Raw genomic sequence first — 23630 nt, 5'->3', positions numbered from 1 at the left:
TGAATAACACTGCAGCTCCTTTGGTGTAATAGCTTTGGTGGGCTAATTGACTTGAACAGTGGAATTGCTCCTTACAGGAAAAAAAAAAAAAAAAAGCAGCCATACAGTTTTGATTAATGAGCCTCGTAATAAATCATTAATCTTTTAGCTTATAAATGATGGGAGCCGTGTTCTCTTTCTCCCCCTGTGCTAAATTTCTAGATTCTCTTGCTGATCCAGTGGCCACATTTGGAGGATCAGATCATCAGTTTAATATGCCCACCTCTACAGTATTTAATATAATGTCTAGCAAGTTTGCACCTATGAGGAACCCAAGGGAACCGATTTTAAATAGCAGTAATTCTTCTTTTATGAACTTGACTTACATTTAGTTAGTAACAGTCCTTCTGCTATGTCCCAAATTTCACTATTTCTATAATTACTCGTAACTACAGAAAAAAAAATAATGAGATACTGAACCTCTCCTAAATATGTGGCATGCTCCTAAATTTTTAGTATGTTGTGTCACTGAATTCTCGTAATAGCCCTCTGAGGTTAGTGCTGTAATTTCTACTTTACTGTTCAGGAAATTTGCTGAGAAATGTTAACTAGTTAATGTCATAGAACTGGTTAATATCAGAGCCAGTAAGTCACTATCTGTTTACAGATTATTCCTACCCAAAGTTTTCTGGAGGTTGACAAATTCAAAAAAAAATTTGGTTGAAAATGAAGATATATTTGAGTTGAGCCCACATTGAAATTTTTGGTTATCTCAGAGCTTAATCCATCCTAGGGGACTGTATATTTCAAGAATTAATTTTCATGTTCATCATGGAGCCGGGATACCATTTAGAAATAATTTAGACTGTCTAATCACCATTTTGAGGAAAATAGAATTTCAAGTTACAGACGATCAGAGTATAGGACACCCCAGTCTACATTCTGGGCTGTAGTAATGTGTTCGCTAATGAGAAATAGCTTTTATGATGGAAATTTAGCTGTAAACTATCCACTGGGCTGAATTCTGGATGACAGGCGAGAATCAGGACCCGTCACATCTCAGTTCTCAGGATTCAGCTCAGTGGCTGGTATATACTAGAAAATTTAAATTAAAAGTTTTCAAATTTTGTTTTTGTTTGACCACTTTATTTGTGGGGAGAGAGGTAATTAGGTTTATTTGTTTTTATTACTAGTTTTAATGGAAGTACTGGGGATTGAACCCAGGACCTCAGACATGCTAAACACGTGCTCTATAGAAGATGAAATGTTTGAGTGCATGAATGAACGGTTGTGGTGTGAAAAATAGAGGAGGATTCATTTAGTGACGTGCTTTGAGTTAAGAGACGTAGATCCACATGTGGCTTTGACTGGGGTCGGTGTGATGACCTCCAGGGCCTCGGGTCCTCCAGGCGTGCTTTCTGGAGCCACAGACCCCTGCAGACAGAACTGAGAGGAACAGAAATGCATGCGTGCTTTTCCCATTGCTCTCCCAACTCGACATTAACTGTTGAGCCACACTGAGAATAAGACTCAGCTCTTTCCCACAGAAGAGTTTTGAGAAAATGACAATTTCTGTGCCAAATAAATGCTGGTGGTGGTGACGGAAGCTAGACTTTTCAAAGGTAGAGTGGTTTATCTCATGTGAACACCTCCAACTCTCTGGGAACCTCTCGTTTGCTGTTTCTCTGCCAAGGTCCCAATGTTTTGTTTTGAAGGTTTAAAAAATCACAACCTTTGTTTAGAAAGGCTAAATGGATGGCATGCTAATTTGAACACTGTTTTAAGAAATGGCTTGAAAATTATATTTTTTGGTGTCCTCTAAAAGTTGGATGCCATTCCTAATGTTAGTACAAGAGACGTGAAGCGAGATGGTGGCATCGCTGGCTTCCTTCCGTATTCCCTGCACTGATACATCAGCTCTTACTGTAATACACACACACACACTCTCTCTTTCTCCGAGTTGATGTTAAGGATCATGGGCCACCAAATGTTTTGCAGCCTCTTCAGGCTCTTTCTGGAAAGACTAGGATTATGTAAACCTGGGACACGCCATCCTTCACTTAGACAGAATGATTTAAATTTGCAGTTGAATTTGTTTTCTAGAATAATGTGCCAGTGTACAGCCGACCGCTTCCTCTTTGGACCACGTGACAAGTGGACGGCTCTGCAAAGCCAGCTTCCTGTGAAACTGACCTCAGATGGCTTAGGAATAACAGTAGATTTCAGCAAAACAGCAAATGCCATGGCGACATTTCATCTACAAATCTGTCACTTTTCACTCTCGATGTATTAAACATGTATTTTTAAAATGCATCCTCATGTAATAGAGGTTAGGAGGAAACTAGCCAGGTTTGTTTTTCTTAGTTAACTTGGGACATTTTTATTGGACCAGCCTTGAAAGCAAAACTAAACTTTGGGTCTTTTGCTGACTCATTCCCTCAGTATGATTAAGGGGTTTCCGTCCTTCGTCAGCAAGGTCAAGTGTGCCTCCAAAGTAGGTTTACGCACTGAGCACCTATAGGAATCCATCCACCGGTGGCTCCTTCACTTCGATCTCTGAGAAGAAGTTGTGAACCAGCCATTGAACACCCTGCTGTGTTGAAATCTCAGCTCTCTGATTCAGATTGATCAGGATTTGAATTCTCGTTGGATTTAACAGCTGTGTGACCTTGGACAGTTGCATTTCTTCCTAGAGCCTCCACTTTCTCACCTGTAAAATGAAAACATTAGCCGTCTCTATCTCAAGGGTTGTCTTAGGGAGTAGAACCATAAGGAATTTAAATAATTTCAAAGCATCTTGCTTGGCACATAGTAGGCTTAAAATAAATATCAGATACTATTGGATCATAACGTGGTATAGTATGAATCCAACAAGTAATTTATATAACTTGATAATAATATTAATCCTTTGTAGTGATGACTATTTTAGTGTATGTCTTGGGCAATATTTGGGATATACTTACACTAAAAAAGCTCTGTGTTGTTTCATACAGAAATTAAAATTTAACAGAGTGTCCGGTATTTTATCATGTTGTGGGACGTAGTATTTGCCACCTGAGTTCTGTGGCTCAGTTCCAAGAGTCACCATTTATGCTGTGATCTGGGGTGTCGCTTACATAGAGCGCAGCGAGAATGCTTGCCCTCGAGTGGCACTCTTTGACCCTAGTATCTTTACACCATCAGCGACACGTGTGTGTGCCCAGCACGCATGTGAGCCTCAACAAGACTAAGCGGTCATGTTCTGCGCAGAAGATACAGCGATGGTTTGCATCTGATCTATATCGGTATACATGGTGATTATTCCAGAAGAAATGAACAGGGTCTCGCAGCCAAAGTCTGGCCACATCCATGCTGTTTCCATAATCCCGGTTGCTTGAAGGAGGGTCATGGTCATGATCACAAATCAGGTGACAACTTGCTGTCCCAGAGCTCACAGCAGGGAGAGCCCTTTCAGAGAGGTGGGTGGCACAGAGGAAACAAGGACGTGATTTGTTTACAACGTTGAGACCTTCTCTGTAGTTTCGTCGCCTGCCCTCCCTCTTGACTGCCAGGACCCTGAGTTCAAAACTGCGCGTCTCTGATGTAGTAACACCTGACCATAAAGCCACAGAGAGATCTCAGAGTTGTATAAGGGTAATGAAGCGTTTTCTCACAGCAGTGACCATCACATCAGGTGACACTGAGCTGAGTTCAGGAGGTGCGTGTGGAGGGAGCGGTCACAGGGAGCCAAGCTGGCCGCCTGTCCCAGGACCACCGGTCACTCAGAGTCAGTCCCGGAGGTGCGGGAGGCCCACCTCGCCACTCGCGGGGCCCCTCAACCCCAAGGAGCTTGACTGATCTGGAAACCAAAGGCAGCCCTGCCTGAAAGAATAGCACGCCCAGGGCGGCAGGTCAGGGGGTCCTGAGCTCCAGACCCGGTTTCCCAGGCCTCCGCTGAGTTCGTCATCGGAGTTAACCCCACGATTGGACTCGGGGACGGGCGTTCCAGCTGCCAATGCCGTGCTTACATGACGTCTGGAATAACGGAATCCTGCTTTTAAAACATGTGCTCCTTGGGGAAGCTGTCCTTATTGGTTCTTATTTTAGGGACGTTCTTATTGGTTCTTATTTTACGGACATTGTCCTTATTGGTTCTTATTTTAGGGACATTGTCCTTATTGGTTCTTATTTTAGGGAAACTGTTCCTATTGGTTCTTATTTTAGGGACGTTCTTATTGGTTCTTATTTTAGGGGCATTGTTCTTACTGGTTCTTATTTTAGGGGCACTGTATTTATTGGTTCTTGGTTTTTCCTTTTTAAAAATTTTTTCTTTCTTATGTATTTATTTTACAATATCATATTTTTTAAACTAAAGAATAGTTGATGTACAATATAGTAATTCACAATTTCTAAAGGTTGTACTCCATTTATAGTTACCATAAAATATTGGCTATATTCTCCATGTTGTTCAATTATTGGTTCTTATTTTAAGGAAACTGTTCTTATTGGTTCTTTTTTTTTTTGTTCTTTTTTAAAAAAAATTTTAGAATTTATTTATATATTTATTTTACAATATCGTATTTTTAAATTGAAGTATAGTTGATATCTGATATGTTACATATACAGTGTAGTAATTCACAGTTTTTAAAGGTTATACTCTGTTTAGTTATCATAAAATGTTGGCTATATTCCCCATGTTGTACAATTATTGATTCTTATTTTAGGGAAACTGGTCTTATTGGTTCTTATTTTCGGGACATTGTTCCAATGGGTGCTTTGGGAGGGAGCACTGGTGGATGCTTACTCTGGTGCCGTCACTGTGCACAGGAGGGGAAGAGAAATGACCCATTCTTGTGGCAGAGGGAGAAGGCAGTGGAAACCACGGGGCATTCTCCTTCACTGTTTAGCAAATAGGACAGAGGACACATTTCTTGGGCACCACTGAGGGATGGAAGCCCACTTCTTGGCAGTCCTTCTTTACTTTCCCTTTAATGGTCTTTAATGCATCACCACAAATGGAGGCTTCCAGAGCCCCTTTCTTAGGGGAAGGCCGAGGCTCTCTTTCCCTGGTTGGAGGCTGTGGCTTTGGGACTGGAGAACACAGTGGACCTACTGTGATGGTCAGAGCTGAGCATGCGCCCTTCTATTTTCATAGCAAGCCAGATTAGACAAAATGAACCTGTTGTGTTAGTTGGGATTCTCCAGAGAAACAACCAGGGATGGTTGTGTGTGTATGTGAAAGGAGATTTATTCCATGGAATCTGCTTACCTGATTATGGATGCTAGCAAGTTGCAAGCTCTGCAATCAGCTGGCAGGAGACCAGGAGAACGAATGTTTCCATTTGAATCCAAAGGCAAGGAAAAAAAACAAACAATGCCCCAGCTTGAAAGCCGTGAGGCAGGAGGAATTCTCTCTCTCTCTCTTTTTTAAACATATTAATTCACTTATTTTATATTATCTTTTTGGGGGGGTGGGATGGAGATAATTAGGTTTACTTTTATTTACCTTTTTAATGGAGGTGCTGGGGATGAACCCAGAACCTTGTGCATGCTAAAAGCACATGCTCTGCCACTGAGCTCTACCCTCCCCACTCCCAGGAGGAATTCTCTCTTGAGGGAGGATCAGCCTTTTTCAGAGCTTCAACTGATTGGGCGAGGCCCACCCACATTAGAGAGGACACTTCGTTTTACTCAGTCAGCAAATGCATTTAAATGTTAAATCCATCTAGAAAACACCCTCCCAGGGTGGAGGTCAGGTGGATCCAGAAATGACGCTTGACTGACTCTCTGGGCTTTCTGTGTCCCTGTCAAGTTGGCAAATGTAATTCATCATCACCCACATGGATGGCACTGAAGCAGGTATGGGCCAGAAAGCATGTTTCCTCCTCCAGGTCTTGCCAGCAGGTGCTGTGACTCCTGTAACCATGCACCCAACATGAGGACAACATTACTAGACGGGTAAGAACATCTTTGTACAGAGTTACTGCAAACTACTTCCGAAACTGCTGATGCCTTCAGAGCAGCTTGTTAATACAGGCGGCTCTGACTCCCTGCCTCTGCTTCCAGGGAGAGGGAAGACCTTGAGTTTTTATTACTGTTAATTTTTAAACGGCTACTGCGTTTAGAACAGACGGTTCCGTTAAAAAAAACCAGTCGCTCCTGTGCCTCCCCATTGATTTTTCTTTCTACCGGTGCGATCCGTGGAGCAGCAGCGTTTACAGGCAATCTCCAGAGTTGGTGTACTTGAGCAGAAAGAGTCCCAGAGCCAGAGTCAAAAAGCATCCCTTACGATGTCGTGTATTCACTTCCGCGCCGTGTGACCGTGGTTTCCCTCTTAAGATACCCGAACCAATTCTCTCATTTACAGAGTGAACAGAGGAAGTCTTGCCCTATCTCCTGCTTGGGGTGATTATAAAGGGCCACACAAAGTAAAATAAATGGCCCTGAAACACCTTAAATACTATAAAACTCTGCTCTATGTAAGGTAATAGTATTATTTTCTTCAGTCTATATGAACAGCCCCTTCAGTGTGTTTTTAAAATATCATAGCCACATGTTTGCTTCAGAGTTGTTTCAAGTGTCTGCAGGATATTTTGTCACCACTGCTTGGGGACAGTTCATCTTGAGATGGCTTTGTCCACCTAACAGTTAAAAAAAAAATGACTATAAATTGATTACATACAATTTGTGATTAAAAAAATAGACTTGATAATATATAAAGTAGGCCAAAGCTAATAACCTAGAAAGACCCCAGGGTGTTAAATTATCAGAGAAAACAATAGGAATATTGTCCCTAAGACAGTATTAAAATTTGGTCCATGAAATAGTACTTGTTTGCAGTGAAATTAGTCCAGGCACAAAGAGTAAGCATTTCAGACCTTTTATAACAGGGTCGTATTAACATGGCATTTAATCCAACTGTAATTTTGGTCTATGGAATATAATTTTAAAAATTGCAACTTGAATTCTGTATATATTTCATTTTGTTCCATTAACTTTGACATATGTAAGTATTTTATAAATATTGGTTTGTGACAGATTGGAAAGAAATGGTCCCCACCATAGGTGGCTTGAGAAACACTCCTCTGAAATCGCTAATGCCAGATAACTACTTCCTGAAGATTTACATATAATTTCATCAGCCTGAGAATGTTATCAGGTCGAGTTTTGCAATCTCCTCCTACTGCCTTTTTCAGAATCACATGTATATAATTGTCATAATGTGTACCCAAGAAACACAGCCCGGTCGGGGAGGGTGTAGCTCAGTGATAGAGCATGTGCCTAGCATGCACGAGGTCCTGGGCTCAATCCCCAGTCCATCCTCTAAAAATAAATGAATAAATAAACCTAATTACCTTCCACCCCCGCCAAAAAAAAACAAAAAACCCACAGCCCCAGACACAACCTTTGATCTAAGTACGGGCAACAATTCTGTCCTCCATTTCTAGTCATTTGCTAGTCATCCTTGAAACGTTCTGAAGTTCTGAAGTTGTCTTAAGCTGTTTTAAAAAAAAAAAAAAAGGTAAAAGAGCACCAATAAATCTACCACTAAAAATCTGAAAAAAAAAATTGAAATAGTTTCAGGAAAAAAAATGTTTACATATTCTTAGATAAAATAAGAAGGTCACTGCACCCATTAGCAATGGAGAGGAGACTTTCCTAAGTTTTTAATAATCTTGTGACACAACTGAATAGTAAGTCCGGAAATCCCTCTGTGAATGAAAAGATACAGAAACTGATGAAAACGGAGGCGCTCCTTGTGGTGGCCCAGTCAATTAAATGTAATGGATGTGTGAATTGTAGTCATGTATTTTTACAGACGGCTCTGTACTGCAGAGTATGCATTCAGTGCATGATGTGTGAAATGCCAACGAAGGCTAGGAAATCTTTATTTATTATTTTTTTTGTAAACTTAACTCTGTAAAGCTAACTGATGAATAAGCAAAAGTGAATGAAACAAGGTATTCAGAGGCATTTATTCTTTTTTTTTTTTTAAATAGACTTTATTCTTTTAGAGCAGTTGAAGGTTCACAGCAGAATTGAGCAGGAAATACAGAGAGTTCGCACGTAGGGCCCCCCCCCACATACTCCCCTCCCCTCAGCATCCCTCATCAGTGAGGCATATTTGGTACAATCGACGAACCAACATGGGCACATTATTATCAACCAAAGTCCATAGTTTACATTCGGGTTCACTCTTGACAGAGGCATTTATTCTTGTCTATACTAATATTCCTTTGCACAACACCTTCTATCTGCTGTTCATTGGAGTTGAAGAGGAAAGGCAGGGTTAAGAATTGGGAAGAACATTGGACCAGCTATGAAAGAATGTGGGTTCCTTTGCTAGCCTGTTACTAATTAGCTGGGTGGCCTTGAGTCAGTAACGAGCACTACTCTACTTTCTGTTTGTTTTGGGGTTTTTTTTCCCCATCGGTTAAATGATCAGATTGGACAGGATTCCCCTTTAGGTCCATTCTGGACTTAAATGATCATGAAAATTTAAGTTAAAAAGATTCTGAAAAGATTCTTTAAGATTGCAAGTTATCACATGAGTTACTTTTCTGCATATTTAAAAGGTGAGTTCACTGAGGTTCTCAGTGCCAAAGAACCTTCTGAAAGAGACCATCTATTTACATAAACTTGACACATAAGTGAAATGGAAAATAAAAATATAAATGTATTTATTAAAGTTCATGCTAGCCAGAAATTAAATTCAATTGTCAAGTCAACAGATATGTTCAGGACTAATATTGTATTTCCAAGGACAGAATTACATAATGAATAACACTGCCTGATGCTATGTTCTTTCTGTGAATACAGATTAAGGAATGACACTCTCCAATTCTGTGGTGTCTCTGTGAACAGAGATTACGGAGTTGGTGTTGCTGTTTGAATTTGATTTCAGGAGACAGCTTACCGGGCAATCTGTAAAGTACTACGCTCTGTGTGTTAATTGCACAGCATCCTGAGAAGCGGCAATGTAGGAATTTGGAAATGGACTTGAATTGGGCTAAACTGTTACACTGCTCCTTTAGAAAATGAAACGATCGGTACAGTAGGCTGGGAGAGTGGGATTGGTTACGTATGGTTTTTTGGCCTCATCAAGGACACAGGGGTACAGGATTTGGGGCAAATTCCAACCCATGCAGTTCACTGCCATGTGGTGCAGCCCACTCTCGGGTTAAGGCAAGAACTCTCAAGCCTCAGAATGTGTATCTTTGACAGAATGTGAGTTGATCTAGGTGTGTAAGATCCAGAACTCACATCATGAGAAAGTTGTTCATTTCTTAACTCTCTCTCAATTCTGATTTATCCCAGGAAAAAGTATCTGTCTGGTCCCAGTGTGCTTAATACTTCTCTTAACTAGGAATCCCATTTGTAACTAAGAGAGAGTCGACCACGAGGGTCAAAGTCTTCTGCCCCCAAACGGTATCTAATATAATTTAATAACATTAATTTATTACCAATTTTTATCCTGACCTGTTAATGCCAGGTGATACTGGCTTTTTAGCTAAGGTAGCAACATAACGTTATCTTTTTAAAGTGGAGTTACTTAATCCCAAAGGTACTTTGATTTAAAGAAAACTTTCATAGTACGTGGCTGGCACATTTTCTAAGATGATATGCAAATGATTGAAACTTGGGAAACCTTGGGGTAGCAGAAATTACACTGAGCTGGAAGATGGGAAACTTGAGTAAATCTTATCTGAACCTTGTCGCTAATTATCGGATTGTCCTCGGGTCAGATGATGAATTTTTTATGCCTCCATGTCCTCATTATCCAGTAAGTATGATGATATTTGCCTAGTTACCTTTGGAGTAATGATGTGAAGATTAAAATTAAATCATGGGTAGTAAAATAATGTAAAGTTGAAAGTTGTATGTACTTAGTGTTTCAGATACATAATAACAAACCTACTCTCTTTTCTCATCACGCCTTCAAGGGGAGGGGGACATGGTCATGGCCACTTAGGAAAAATATTATCTCTCTTTTCTCTCTAAGGTCATGACATTAACTAGTGGTATGTGTGTGTGAGAGAGAGAGAGACACTGACTACAGTTGTACAGTTTCTACATTTACACTCTTCCAATTTTTTTTATTTTTAAATTGAAGTACAGTCAATTACAATGTGTCAATTTCTGTGCATAGCACAGTGTCCCAGTCATGCATGTACATACGTATATTCGTTTTCTTATACATTACATTTACACTGTTCCTAAATACTAAAGCTGTGTTGTCTTTTCCTGATCGATTACGTTTATTGTGCCATTTTTTTTCATGGTGATTAAAAAAAAGTTTGAATACTAAACTACATCTAGAAAACAACCTAATGATAGTTATTGTTCGTCTCAAAGCTTAGTAAAACTATGATGACCTGTCGGAATATTTAGAGCTGTTAAAAATAACGGAGTTTAGATGCATGCCAAAATTGCTTCTTGACTTGTAATAATATTTGGAATCTTGCTTATTGTGTGTTTTTCACTGTGCTGAAGACCTCAAATTTTCTGCGGAATCTGATACCATCTTTTCACAAAGAGATTTTACTGTTATATAATGTTTCCTAGAGACTTCAGAACTGCTTTTTCCAATTTAATCACATATCTTCTTGAAGTTGAAGTTAAATTTATTGATTGGGTTAAGATATAATAATTCATTTAAATATCTGATCTATTTTGATATTAATGATGAATCACGTTAGGATTTTGGCTCTGCTGTATTTTGAGACATACATACAATGAAGTTCCGACTTATTAATTCATGGTGTGGAACGGAAAACATTCATGCACGTAGACATAATGCTAGCGGTTGTTTGATTTCTCATTCTATTTAGCAAAGCTTATTTTAAGCACTACTGCTGCTCGATCAGAAAATGATAAGCATTCTGATCTCATTCAGATATAAATATTCAGTTGGGGTCTGTGGCAGCCAGTTCTCAAATATGACAGTCATCAGAACCACCTGGGGGCTTGCCAAAACACAGATCACTTGCCCCCCACCCGCAAGCCTCTGATTCCCAGGGTGGGTCCTGTGAGTTTGCACTCCTACCAACTCCCCCACTGATGCTGCGGCTGGTGGTAAATGCTGTCCTAGGACCACCTTTTTTTTTTCCCCATTGGGCTAAGGGCAGGCAGTGGAGCAGGACTGTGAAGCCCACAGACTTCAGTGCAACCCCCAGATTTCAACCTTGGCTTTGACACTTACGAGCTAGGTAACCTAGACACGTTAGGGGTCAATTTTGTCATCTGTAAAAAAGTAGCAATTATATTTCCTGAGAATATTGAAGAAAATAATGTATATTAAATGCTTAAAACAATGCCTCTCACATTATGAGCACTGACTCAATGCAACGTTAGTAACTAATGGTGATGGTAGTTAGAGCAGTAATAAACTAGTTAGTGCTAATAGACCAGTTAGTGGTAATAGAATATCCATTATTTGCCTCAGTTCAATTGCAATAAAAGTTTATTAGTCTTTTCTAAGGAAGGCTGGACACAACATTTGGTTTTCATCAATGACATTTCTAGGGGAAACATGTTGGCAAGAAGGAATGCAGTGAAAAGAAATGATGCCCTTAGTGAAAGAACTTTCAGGAGCACGTTGAAGATTGGAATTGAGATCGCAGGTTAAGCAGAGTGTATCCATTTGTGCAAAGTTTCTCAATATTCAAAGCAATGCTTTTTTTTTTTCCCCTCTTAGCAACAAGAGCAAGACCCAACCAACCTATACATCTCCAATCTCCCCATTTCTATGGACGAGCAGGAGCTTGAGAATATGCTGAAACCCTTCGGACACGTCATTTCCACAAGAATACTGAGAGACGCCAATGGAGTCAGCAGAGGCGTTGGCTTCGCCAGGTGAGACACCTGCTCTGTGTATTACCTGTTTCCTTTCCATTCCATCCCTTTCTAGCCCTAGATTATAGAAAATTCAAGGAAAAAGTAGCTTATCAAACCAACTCTCTGCATCTTGCCTTCGAGTCGAAGTATTCCAACATAATTGTATGTTTTTCTTGCTAAAATATTGACATAGAAAGTTCTGTATGTGTCTCAAGTCATAATAATATGCATAGCCAGTTCCCAGTCCTCTCTATGCCTGTAAATCAACAAAATGAGATGCTGCTGACTCCTCCCAGGGGTCATAAATGGCCTGTACCCACAGCCAAAGAGCCCATGTCGTGAACAAAGCATCCAAATGTTTTTGCATTAATTTCCCAAGATCAAGATGGTACAATTTCTCAGTCTGGCGAAGGGAGAAGAAAGGAAAGATTTAGAGGAAGAGGAATTGTTGGGAAGCCCCAAGGAACTCAGAAATAAAAAGGGGAGGTGAAGAGGGCATTTGCATTTAAGAGGCCCTGGCTGGATGCTTTTGATGTTTTAAACAGACCAGAAAAAGAGCAAATGGTACTTTTTTTTCATCATCGGGAAAAGAAAGAGAAGTTTTCATTTTAACTTGAAGAGAATGTTTACCAAAGAGGATCTCAGCCAGGGATGGAGTTAACAGTGGTTGCTCCTGCTGTGCTTTCAAGAAAAAACAAAGTTGAGGAAACTACAGAGAAAAAGAAGCCGCTGGAGGGCAGAGGAGACAAGTAGAGGCTGGCTGGTGTGCCTCTGTGCCTCCCGCTGACTTGGCACCAATGGACGGGTGGATGTCCAAGTCATCTGGAAGGCAGCCCCTCGCAGGCGGGTGTGTCCACCTTTGGTGAACCCTGCCATCCCCTGGGAAGACCATCCCAAACCAACTTCCGTTAACCCACTTGCAAAGATAAGACCACGTAAATATTCACTGATCCCTAACTTGACTTTCTTGAGGTCACGGACCGTGTCTGAAAATCCTTTTTTATTCCTCACAATGTTCTGCACATAGTAGACCAAGAGACGCAGGCAGGGCACGTGTCCAGTGACGTGAAGAAAAATGAAAAATATCTCCCTGACTTGAGCGCACGCATGAGGCATTCGAGCTTTCAGAACCTTGTTGGCGGTTGACTTTCATGGTCAAGGCAGAGCTCATCAGACCACCTGGGTCTCTGAAACGTGCCAGTGTCATCATTCTTGGTGGTGCACAGCCTGCCTTTGGGGCCTGGCCAGAGCGGGAGGGGCTGAAATGACTCCTTCGTGAGGCACGCACAGTCCTTTGCTTCTTTCCCCACCTCCTGCCCCCACCCCCCACCCCAAAACTTTCTCTAACAAATGAGTTTCTCCTTCATCTGTGCTTCTGCTGAGAAACGAATGTTTCAAACTCATCCAGAGAACACATTTTCTAAGGAGATCTATTATTTTTAAAACAAAGGATTTGGGGAACAAAGTGTATTCATTTGCTCGGCTGCTGTAACAGTACGACAGGCAGGTGGGGGTGGGGTTAAACGACAGAAATTAATTTTCTCCTGATTTTAGAGGCTAGACGTCCAAGATCAATGTGTCGGTAGGTTTGGTTTCCTCTGCGTCTTGTAGAGGGTCTCCTTTCCCTTGAATTTCCACGTGTTCCTCCCTTTGTGTTTTTTCCTCATCTCTTCTTTGAAGGGCATCAGTCAGATGGGATTAGGATCCACCCATCTGGCCGTGGGTTGATTTCATTTCCCCTTTAATAGTCCTGCCTCCAAGTACAGTCACCTTCCGGGTTGCGATGACTTAGGGCTTCAACAGGAACTTGGTGGGGGCCACGATTCCGCTCATGACACAAAAACTGAGCTCTTCATTTCTCCCACATTTATCTTTTCTGTCCATTTGGAGTTTGCTGAAAATGAAGAATATTCATCATTAAGTGCCAAGTAATGCAGGCAGTAAGGGGCAGGACTGTGATCGTAGTATATGACATCGTCACAGAGCAAAACCTGCACAGGTTTTCTTTTCTTTGGGAACTAAGGGAAGAAGGGGAGTTTTAACTGTGATTTTATGCCCTCTCTGAATGCAGCCTGTCTTCCTCAGTGCATTCTGCAAATAGAAGCCACAAGTGATTCTTTTTTTTAAATAAATGTATTTATTTATTTTGTTTTTGGGTTTTTTTTTTTTTGAGAGGGAAGGTAATTAGGTTTATTTGCATCTTTATTTTCAGAGGAGGTACTGGAATTGAACCCAGGATCTCGTGCATGTTAAGCATGTGCTCTACCAGTTGAGCTACACCCTCTCCCAGAAAGTGATTCTTTAAAAATGCAGGTCTGATCATGTCAGGGGCCTGCTGACTTCCCTTCTATATGGCCTGAGTGATTGGGTTTGCCTACCTGGTCAACACTGTCCTTGAGGGCCTTATCCCCAACACGCCTCATCTTCCTGGCTGTCTGTCTTCCCACCTCCTGTCCTGGGCACCAGCTGCCTCCTTGACTGTTACACTCTCTGTGATTCCTCCCCGGCTTCTGCCTTCATCCCTCAGACATCAGCTTAAGCTTAAGGTCTTTCCTGCAAAGAAGTCATCACTGACCTCCAAGTCCAGCCTTCAGACAAAATTAGGTGCTCTATAACAGCTCCCGTCAAAGTTTGGTTTTTGTTTCCTCGAGTGAAATTGATCACAGTCATCATTAAATCACTCTTGAAATTCCATCATCACCCACTGCATTGCACATTTCTTTTCATAAAATTTTCTTTTCCATTTTTGGATGATTGGGTGGGTGGGTGGTAGACTGCATAACTATGAAGTTCCTAGGTGGAGAAACGGCTTGCATGGTCTTTTAAAACGGTGAGCTTTAAATGTGAATTATCCATCACATTCTGGTATGGAGAGTTAGGTCTCTCTACTCGGAATCATGCGTTTTCCAATTTCAGAAATTTCCGTGTGGATTGAAAGGGAAAACATAGGTTCGAGTCAAGCCAGTGATTTCTTATTGCCCCAGAAACCAAAAGAAAATTTGAATTTGCCTCTCTTTTATAAAAGGCCAGGACACTGATGCAGAATAGGTGTTTCATCCTCCGTGTGTCTTTTTTTCTAATTCTTATTTTTAGTTTTTTGTTGGTTTTTAATGGAGTTGGCCCCAGGACCTCGTGCATGCTAAGCACATGGTCTGCCACTGAGCTGTCTTCCTTCCTCTCCATGTATCTTACACCTGAAATTCCAAGGAGCAGGGTCTCACGTGATTGGCCTCATTTGGTGGTGTGAGGAAATAATTTTAGCTATTCCCCATGTAAGAAGAGCCGCTCAAATTCCTGCTTCTTCACACTTGAACGTTTCTCAAACGGCTGTGGCTACGGCCATCACTAACGTGATCGTTCACAAAGTAACTCTTAAACAAGTTTTCCTCCTTTGAAAAATATCATCCTTTTCCCACCCAGACTCTCAACTGGGGCGCCCCCTCTGACGTACAGAACAGATACGATCTTGAGTCTTCCTTTCCTCACTTCTTCCAAGGATGGGACACAGATGGTGAGAGAGAGCAAGGGAGACGTGCAATGAATGTGGTTCTCAAAGTAGTTTTCAGGACGGAAGCCACAGCATCACCTGGGAAATTGTTAGAAATGCAGATAATTGGGTCTCACGTGGACCCACTGAATCAGCATTAGAGGAAGGGGAGAGGTTTTAATAAGCACCTTGGGCAACTCTGCTGCTCTCAGAAATTTGAGAAACAGCATCTGAGGGCATTAGGACTGGTTCTCAGAATCATCTGGAGGGTCTGCAAAGACTCCGGTTGCTGGGCTCCACTCTTAGAGACTGTTCCAGGCGGAGTTGGTTCCTATTGGTGCCTCTGTTGAAACTGCACGTTCTCAAAATGTGCTAATGACTAACCTCATCACTCCAGTCACTTTCTCCCTATCTGCTCAGGAATAGGGACCATGTCTTCTTCTTCGTACCTGTCCCAGCACCTGGACCTGGACCCAGAATGCTGTCTGACACATAACTGAGTTTAATTTTTGATGATGAATAAATAAAATCTTTTTTTTGTATGACTGTAGCAATAATCAGGGACATAGCATCTGATGATCACGATCCTCCGATTCTGAAATGACTGTCCTGGAATATTAGAGAAATTTCTATTACACCACCATCAACCCAACTCTGATTGGTTGACAAGTTGTTTCGTCCTCTGAAAGTTCACAGAGTCACAGGCATTATTAAAAGAAAATGTTAGGGAGGAAGGTATAGCACAGTGGGTAGAGGGTGTTCCTAGCACGCACGAGGTCCTGGGTTCAATTCCCCAGTATCTCCATTAAAAAAAAATAAATAAACCTAATTACCTCCCCCCAACAAAAAAAATAAAAAGATAAAACGCTTATGCAATTGAGATAAAAGTCAGCCTCTAATTATGCCTAGTAAATTGTACACAGCTCTTAACTTGATGACTATTTCAATCCATGTGACATGAATAATTTTTTTTTGACAGGTGTCATTGGTAACATCTAGCTGCCAGGTGTGTTTTTCCTGTGTCATCTTCACTTGTTATATTAGTTTCTGATGTTCAACATACTGATTTGAAATCTTTATACATTATGCTCCGTTTATAGTTTTTATAAAATATTGGTTCTACAGTGTATAGCCGGTGCTGTACAATGTGTCATTTATTGTATACATACTAGTTAGTACCTCTTAATACCCTGCCCCTATCTTGACACTCCTCTCATCCCTTTTCCCATTGGTAACCGCTGGTTTGTTCTCTATATCTGTTTCTTTTTTATTATTTTAACTAGTTGGTTGTATTTTTTTAGATTCCACGTGTAAGTGATAACATATATAGTATTTATCTTTCTCTCTGACTTGTTTCACTAAGCTTAATATCCTCCAGCTTCATCCATGTTGTTACAAATGGCAACATTTTATTCTTTTATATGGCTGAGTAGTATTCCATGGTATCTGTGTGTGTGTGTGTGTGTGTGTGTGTGTGTATCACTTTATCCATTCATCAGTTGATCAACACATAGGATCTTTCCATATCTTGGCTATTGTAAATAATGCTGCCAGAAATATTGGGATGCATGTACCTTTTCCAATTACTGTCTGTGTTTTCCTTGGTTAGATACCCAGGAGTGGAATTGCTGGATCACATGGTAGATTTAGTTTTAGTTTTCTGAGGAACCTCCATACTGTTTTCCATAGAGGCTGCACCAATTTACATTCCCACCAACAGTGCAGGAGGGTTCCCTTTTCTCCATGTCCTTGCCAACACTTGTAATTTGTGTTCTTTTTGATAACAGCCATTCTGGGAGTTGTGAGGTGATATGTCATTTGGTTCTGATTTGCATTTCTCTGATAATTAGCAATGCTGAGCATTTTTTAATGTGCCTATGGGCCATTTGTATGTCTTCATTGAAAAAATGTCTATTCAGGTCTTCTGCCTATTTTTTAATCCAGCTGTTAGGTTTTTTTTTTTAATATTGAGTTATGTGTACTTTTTAAATATTTTGGATATTAACTTCTTATTCATCATATCATTTGCAAATTTTTCCAATTCAGAAGGCTGTCTTTTTGTTTTGTTGATGGTTCCCTTTGCTATGCAAAAGCTTTTAAATTTAATTAGATCCCATTTGTTTATTTTTGCTTTTGTTTCCTTTGCTTAGGAGACAGATTAAAGATTTTTCTATGATTGATGTCAGAGTGTTTTGCCTATGTTTTCTTCTAGGAGTTTTATGGTTTCTAGTCTTACATTTTGAGTTAATTTGTGTATATGGTATGAGAAAATATTTTAATTTTATTCTTTTACGTGTAGCTGTCTTGGTTTCCCAGCACCACTTATAAAAGAGATTATCTTTTCCTCATTGTATATTCTTGGCGCCTTTGTCATAGATTAATTGACCGTAAGTGCGTGGGTTTATTTCTGGGCTCTCTGCTCTGTTCTATTGATCTGTTTGTTTTTGTGCCAGTACCATACTGTTTTGATTACTGTAGCTTTGTAGTCTAGTCTGAAGCCAGGAAGCATAATTCCTTCCAGCTCTGTTCTTTATTCTCAAGATTGTTGTGACTATTTGGGATCTTTGGTGTTTCCATAAGAAGTTTAAAATTATTTATTCTAGTTCTGGTGAAAAATGCTCTTGGTATTTTGGTAGGAATCACACTGAATCTGTAGATTGCCTTGGTAGTAGGGCCATTTTAACAATATTAATTCTTGAAGTCTGTGAGCACAGTTTGTCTTTCCATTTTGTTGTGCCATCTTCAATTTCCTTCATCAGTGTTTCATAGTTTTCTGAGTAGAGGTCTTTTACCTCCTTAGGTATTTTATTCTTGGGGAGACACTCCGAGGTCAGCAGGTGGGTCTGACCCAGCCTCCTTTCAAATGACTACTTCTGCACTGGTTCTGGAGCCTGTGAGCTTCTGTGTCCCCCCTTGAAGAGTGGAGTCTCTATTTCCCACAGTCTTCTGGGTCTCTGGAAAGTAAGCTCCACTGACTTTCAAAGACAAACGTTTGGGGGGGCTTGTCTTCCTGGTTCGGGAGCCTCAGGCTGGGGGGCTCCTTGGGGGAGCACCTCTGTGGTTGTAATAACCCTCCCATCAGTGGTTCTCCCACTGGGGCGTGTGGGTCCTGACTTCGCCATGACTCTGCCCCCCCCCCCCCCACTGTGGCTCCTTCTTCGTATCTTAGGTTGTGGACGACCTTCTCTGGTAAGGCACGGTCTTCTTCCTTGACAGTTGCTCTGTAAATGGTTGTGATCTTGGTGGTCCCAGTGAGAGGAGGGGTGCTTGGAGTTTTCTATTCTATCATCTTGGGGCAAAATCCTGGATGTGGTTCTTTTTTAAAAAAAAATTTTTTTTTGAGGAGGAGGTAATTAGGTTTACTTATTTATTGATTTTTGGAGGAGGCACTGGGCATTGAACCCAGGACCTTGTGTGTGCTAAGCATGCGCTCTACCATTTGAGCTACACCCTCCCCCTCCAGATGTGGTTCTCGATTCACGTGTAGGCAAGCCTAAAATTCCTCAGAAAGAACCCACTCATCATCATTTTACTTGCAAGCTATACATTAATCTTCTTTGATAATCACCTCTTCAAAGCAAAGGTGGTAGGTATCTTTACTGATAATGATGCTTTGGATGAACTTCAAAGCCTTCATTTGAATGCCAGTAGGGTTCACAGATGCCACAGTTACAGGCTTTTTAAAGTTCCAGAAGCACTAGATAGTGTCTGAAATCACAGACATTTTATTTTATTGCCGTTCTGGTTTTTTTTTTTTTTTTTTTTTTTTTGGTAACTTAAAACAATTTTGTAAGAGCCACGTCCCCAGCAGGCAGCATTTTATAGCCAAGTCGTAAACGGCCAGAAACAAAAGTTGACAGTGGCAATGCTGACAGTCACACGGTCAGAGCCACCGCTGCAGGGCCAGCGGATGCCAGCAGGCTACCTCGCCTTCCCTTCCAGCGTGACGGTCACAACATCCATCAGCCCGAGTCTGGAGGGACACAACCGTGCGCTCATGCTGTCCGTTTCCCATCCCCAGAAACATGAGACCGTTTGTCTAACAAAAATCACATTGAACGCGCGTCGTGAGAGGCCAGCAAAGAATGACCCCAAGTGGAGAAGGAAAAGCATTCACGATTAATCCTGCTTCAACATCTGGGAACACAGAACCTCTTTAAGAAACACATTGACTGTCCCCTGGTGAGCTAAAGGGCGTGAGAGACCGCTGAGCCCAGAGAACTTTGTTTCCTCTCCCCGCCCCCCCCCCCCCCCACTCCTCTTAATTTGATTCTCATGGAGTTTTGTTTGAGAATGACTTTTAACATACAGGCAATCCTGTCTTCTTCCTCTCCCGTCAAATCAGCAAGTTTCCCAAATAAATCAGTTCAGTTCTTCCTTCTTTTCATTAAGTAAGAAAAAAAGATAATCATGGTTATAGGAAGACACGGAACAGCCTGATGATTAAAAGTCAGTATAAACAGCCGATGGAAAATACGGTTTTTGTACTTTGAATGGCTTGAACTGCAATGACACTTGAGTGACTTGCTTTCTCCTGCTTGGCAGTCTTCCTTCTTAATTTCTCCCACCTCCTAAAATAGCGAACTCTGATTCAGAATAAACATAATGAAAATATTGAAATGTTTAAAAACATTAAAAAGCAAATAGCAATATTGCCTCTGGAGGCAAATATATGATGCTTTAAAAATGACCGTGAAGCTGATTGCAGTGTGTTTTCATTGTTTGGAAAGTGTTTTGATCGTATCTACCTTAAGTCCCTCTTTGGGTCAACATTTCTGCCTTGCCGTTTGGCCGATTCATGTGCCGTTACTGTCTCGAACACGCAGGGAACTGGGAAATCGAATGTGAGCAAGGAAAATCTCTAAAATGTAAACTTAGTGATTAGCCATCTCCAAACGACAGCTGTGTTTGCACAGAAACAGGTTACAATTGTGTTTGCAGAGATGGAAAAGAAATTGGGCTGTTACTCCTTTTGGTCATTTTAATTCCCCTCAATTGCCAGCAGATGTGATCCGCTGAAAAGAAAACCCCTGGTCTACCCTCTAGCTTCTTTTCCTTTATTCTTGGTTTTTGTTTGTTTTTTTTACATTATATATTTATTTGGGCAGGTGTTTGTTTCCTCTGGGTGCGGAAGGTCGTGATGTTACACTGCCTGCGTGATGAAACCACACACGGCGTACCCAGGCTCCCCACACTTCTGCCCCGCCAGCTACAAATCTGGGGGTTCCCACGAACCCCCCTCAGGTTTGAAAATTCAGTAGAACTCAAGAAAACACTTACATGTTTACCCGCATCTCATGGAGGATACAGCTCAGGAATGGCCAAAGGGAAGAGATGCTCAGGGCAGAGCAGGGGTGGGAGAAATGGCTCAGAGCTCCTCCGCCCTCCGTGGGTGCGCCACCCTCCCGACACATCAGTGTGTCCACCAACCCATACGCTTCCCAAACCCTGTTGTTACAGTGGTTTTTATGGAGGCTTCATCACATAGGCATTATTGATTAAATCATTGGCCATTGGTGGTTGAGTTTGGTCTCCATTCAGCCACCCACAGAGGTTGAAGGGTGGCCCTGAAAGCTCCAGCCCTCTAATTACTTGGTCTTTTGGTGACCAGCCCTATTCTGAAGCCATCTAAGGTCTCACCTTGGATCTTCTCATCAGCATAAACTCAGATACAGTCAGAAGTGATTCATTATGAATCCCAAAGGACATTCCTATGGCTCAGGAAATCCCAAGGATTTTAGGAGTCCTGTCCCAAGAACCAAAGGCAAAGCTCACAGTTATTTTTATTATACCGTGATTGTCACACAGAAAATATCTCATCTCACTCCTCATCTCATCTTTCGAGGGAAATCAGAAATTCAGATTTTCTTGTCAAGTCGCCGAGTCTTTAAATGTCAACGTCTATTTCAGATTTGTCAAAAACTCTTTGCAGCCCAAGCAAACATCCCTGAAAGCTGGATTTGGTCCATGGTTTCCAGTTTGGGGAACCTGACGGAGAGCTCCAGAACAGTGATTTTCACCCCTGGCTACACACTGGCATCACCTGGGTAGCTTTGAAAACTCTGTGGATGGACTTTATGCCAAAGCACTTGAGTCAGAATCTCCTGGGCTGGGGCTCGGACATTGGTATTTTTTGAAACTGTTCCCTAATAATTTTAATGTACAGTCTTTTTTAAATAAGCTTTTTAATTTTGGAATGAGTTTATTTTTACAGAAGAGTTAGAGTTTTCGTATGCCCTACATCCAGTTTCCCCCATGGTTAATGCCTTGCATACCATGACACGTGTGTCAAAATCAAGAAATTGACATTGATATGTTATTAACTAAACCCCAGACCTCATTTGAATTTCACCAAGTTTTTCCAAGTTTTTCCATTGATATCCTCTTTCTGTTCCAGCATCCAGTTCCTGGTACCATGTTGAACTTGGTTGTCTGTCTGTCTTTCTTTCTTCCTTTCTTTCTTCCTTCCTTCCTTCCTTTCTTCCTTCCTTGTAATTAGGTATATTTATTTGTATTTGAAGGAGGTACTAGGGATTGAACCCAGGACCTTGTGCGTGCTAGGTACGCACTCTACCCCTGAGCTATACCCTCCTCCCCTTGGTTGTTTTTCTGATCAGCCTGCTCTGGTTTCTGACAGTGTCTCAGACTTTCTGTGATGAACATACATGTATTCGTTTTCATATTCTTTTTCACCATAAGTTACTACAAGGTATTGAATATAGGTCCCTGTGCTGTACAGTATGAACTTGTTGTTTCTCTGTTTTATATGTAGCAGTTAGTATCTGCAAATCTCGAACTCCCAACTTATCCCTTCGCACCCTCTCCCCCTCCTCCCCCCGTAACCATAAGTTTGTTTTCTGTGTCTGTGAGCCTGTTTCTGTTACTAACTAGTCTTTAGAGAAGCTGCCTTCTAGTGTTAGTTGCTTCATCTGTGCAATAGGGAAGTTGATATCTTTGGCTATTTCTAGTCCCCCAAATACGGGATTCTCAAACTTTGGAGAGGGTCTTCTGGAACTAAATATTGTCCACAATTCCATTTCGTAAGAGGGATGTGTTGCGATGGTAAGCAGGGCACCACCAGAATAGGTCTCTGCGAAGGGAGGAGGCAGGGAGACCCCTGCGCTGCATTATCTGGCACATAAGACATTGGCCTCCTAAGAATATCAAGCAGCCTGGAAGAAGAAAACCAATAGCAAAAACTAAGAAAAAAATTCCACTCACTCGCTCATCCTGCCCCCGAAACTCACTATTATTCCTTCTGTCACAAGGGATTAAGACGGAAATCACATAATTTGTTTTCTAAATGTCAGAAGGGGTGCACATTTTAGTACTTTTCGAACTCTTTTCATGTGGACCCTTCACCGGAAACAGGGATGACTGGCTTGCAAAGTTGTGTGTTCCAAGTTGCCAATAATTTGTACAGAGCCTGTGATTGCAAAACCACAAAGAATTTCACAATGGTGGAAACCTCTAATTAACCGTAATAAATGACAGGGTGGATTTGTTTTAAATACATGGTGAATAATGCTTACTCCTTTAGGATCATGCGTGGAGAGCTTCCCTATTGGGGTGAGACAGATGGGCTGCAAATAGTTTTACCAAAGCCTTTTCTACCTCTTGTGTTACGTCCGACGCAGAACATTCTACTAATATTGGATCAGGCTCTCACCTGATGTCATTTGCCTGCGGGGACTGTACTGGCTGTGAAAGTTACTCCTCTGAGTAGCTGTTGGGAAAGCAGTTTCTTTACTAAAGTCACAATTCAGCGATGCGCTTCGAACGACTGAAGCCAGGTTCCTAGGCACTGAGACAAGAAAGAATGTCAAACAGAACCTTTAATGTGTGTTTATATTTAAACATCAGACCTGACAGAAAACCCTGAGGCTTTATACGATGATTGGAGCCTTGTAGGAACCTAATTAAAGCATCGCCTGGTGAATGGTCGGCCCGGCACGCGAGCTGTTCTGAGGGATGTCGGGGGCTTCGGGTACCGCCTGGGAAGAATAGTTGCCGTTGTAATGATTCAGTGTCCCCTCTGAAGGGGACACGGAGAGGCAGCCTCGTCCGGTGTGCTGCCTTTTCAGACCCACTCGATAATGCTAGTGTCAGTTTCAGCTGGAGCGTGTGGCAGATTGCAGAGAGCTCGGGCTGGCCTTTCAAAGCGGCTAATTGCAAAACTGGAGCAGAAAATGGGCGCGTTCTTCCTACGGTGGCCATTCACGTGCAGCCGTCCCCCCTCCCGGAGCTCCGCGGGTCCCACTTTTGTTCTGATCCCACATGACATGCCTGAGCAGCGGTGCCGAGCCTTTCCCCTTCGCAGCTCCCATATTGCTGGCGTCTTGGCCGG

General features: G+C 41.6%; 1 protein-coding gene across 4 annotated transcripts in view; it reads left to right on the top strand.

The window, feature by feature from the left end:
- Positions 1-23630, top strand: part of RBMS3 (RNA binding motif single stranded interacting protein 3) — a 919284-nt gene that overhangs the window by 677204 nt on the left and 218450 nt on the right. For all 4 annotated transcript variants that reach the window (XM_031469805.2, XM_031469816.2, XM_064496809.1 and 1 more), the window contains one exon: positions 11657-11814. In XM_031469805.2, coding sequence (XP_031325665.2) covers positions 11657-11814 — 158 coding nt within the window. The remainder of the gene's footprint in view (positions 1-11656; positions 11815-23630) is intronic.

This window comes from Camelus dromedarius, chromosome 17 (assembly GCF_036321535.1).
Source record: "Camelus dromedarius isolate mCamDro1 chromosome 17, mCamDro1.pat, whole genome shotgun sequence".
In the NCBI taxonomy this organism is placed as follows: Eukaryota; Metazoa; Chordata; class Mammalia; order Artiodactyla; family Camelidae; genus Camelus; species Camelus dromedarius.
The sequence above is the reverse complement of the archived record's forward strand: the minus strand, read 5'-3'. Positions and strand labels throughout refer to the sequence as shown.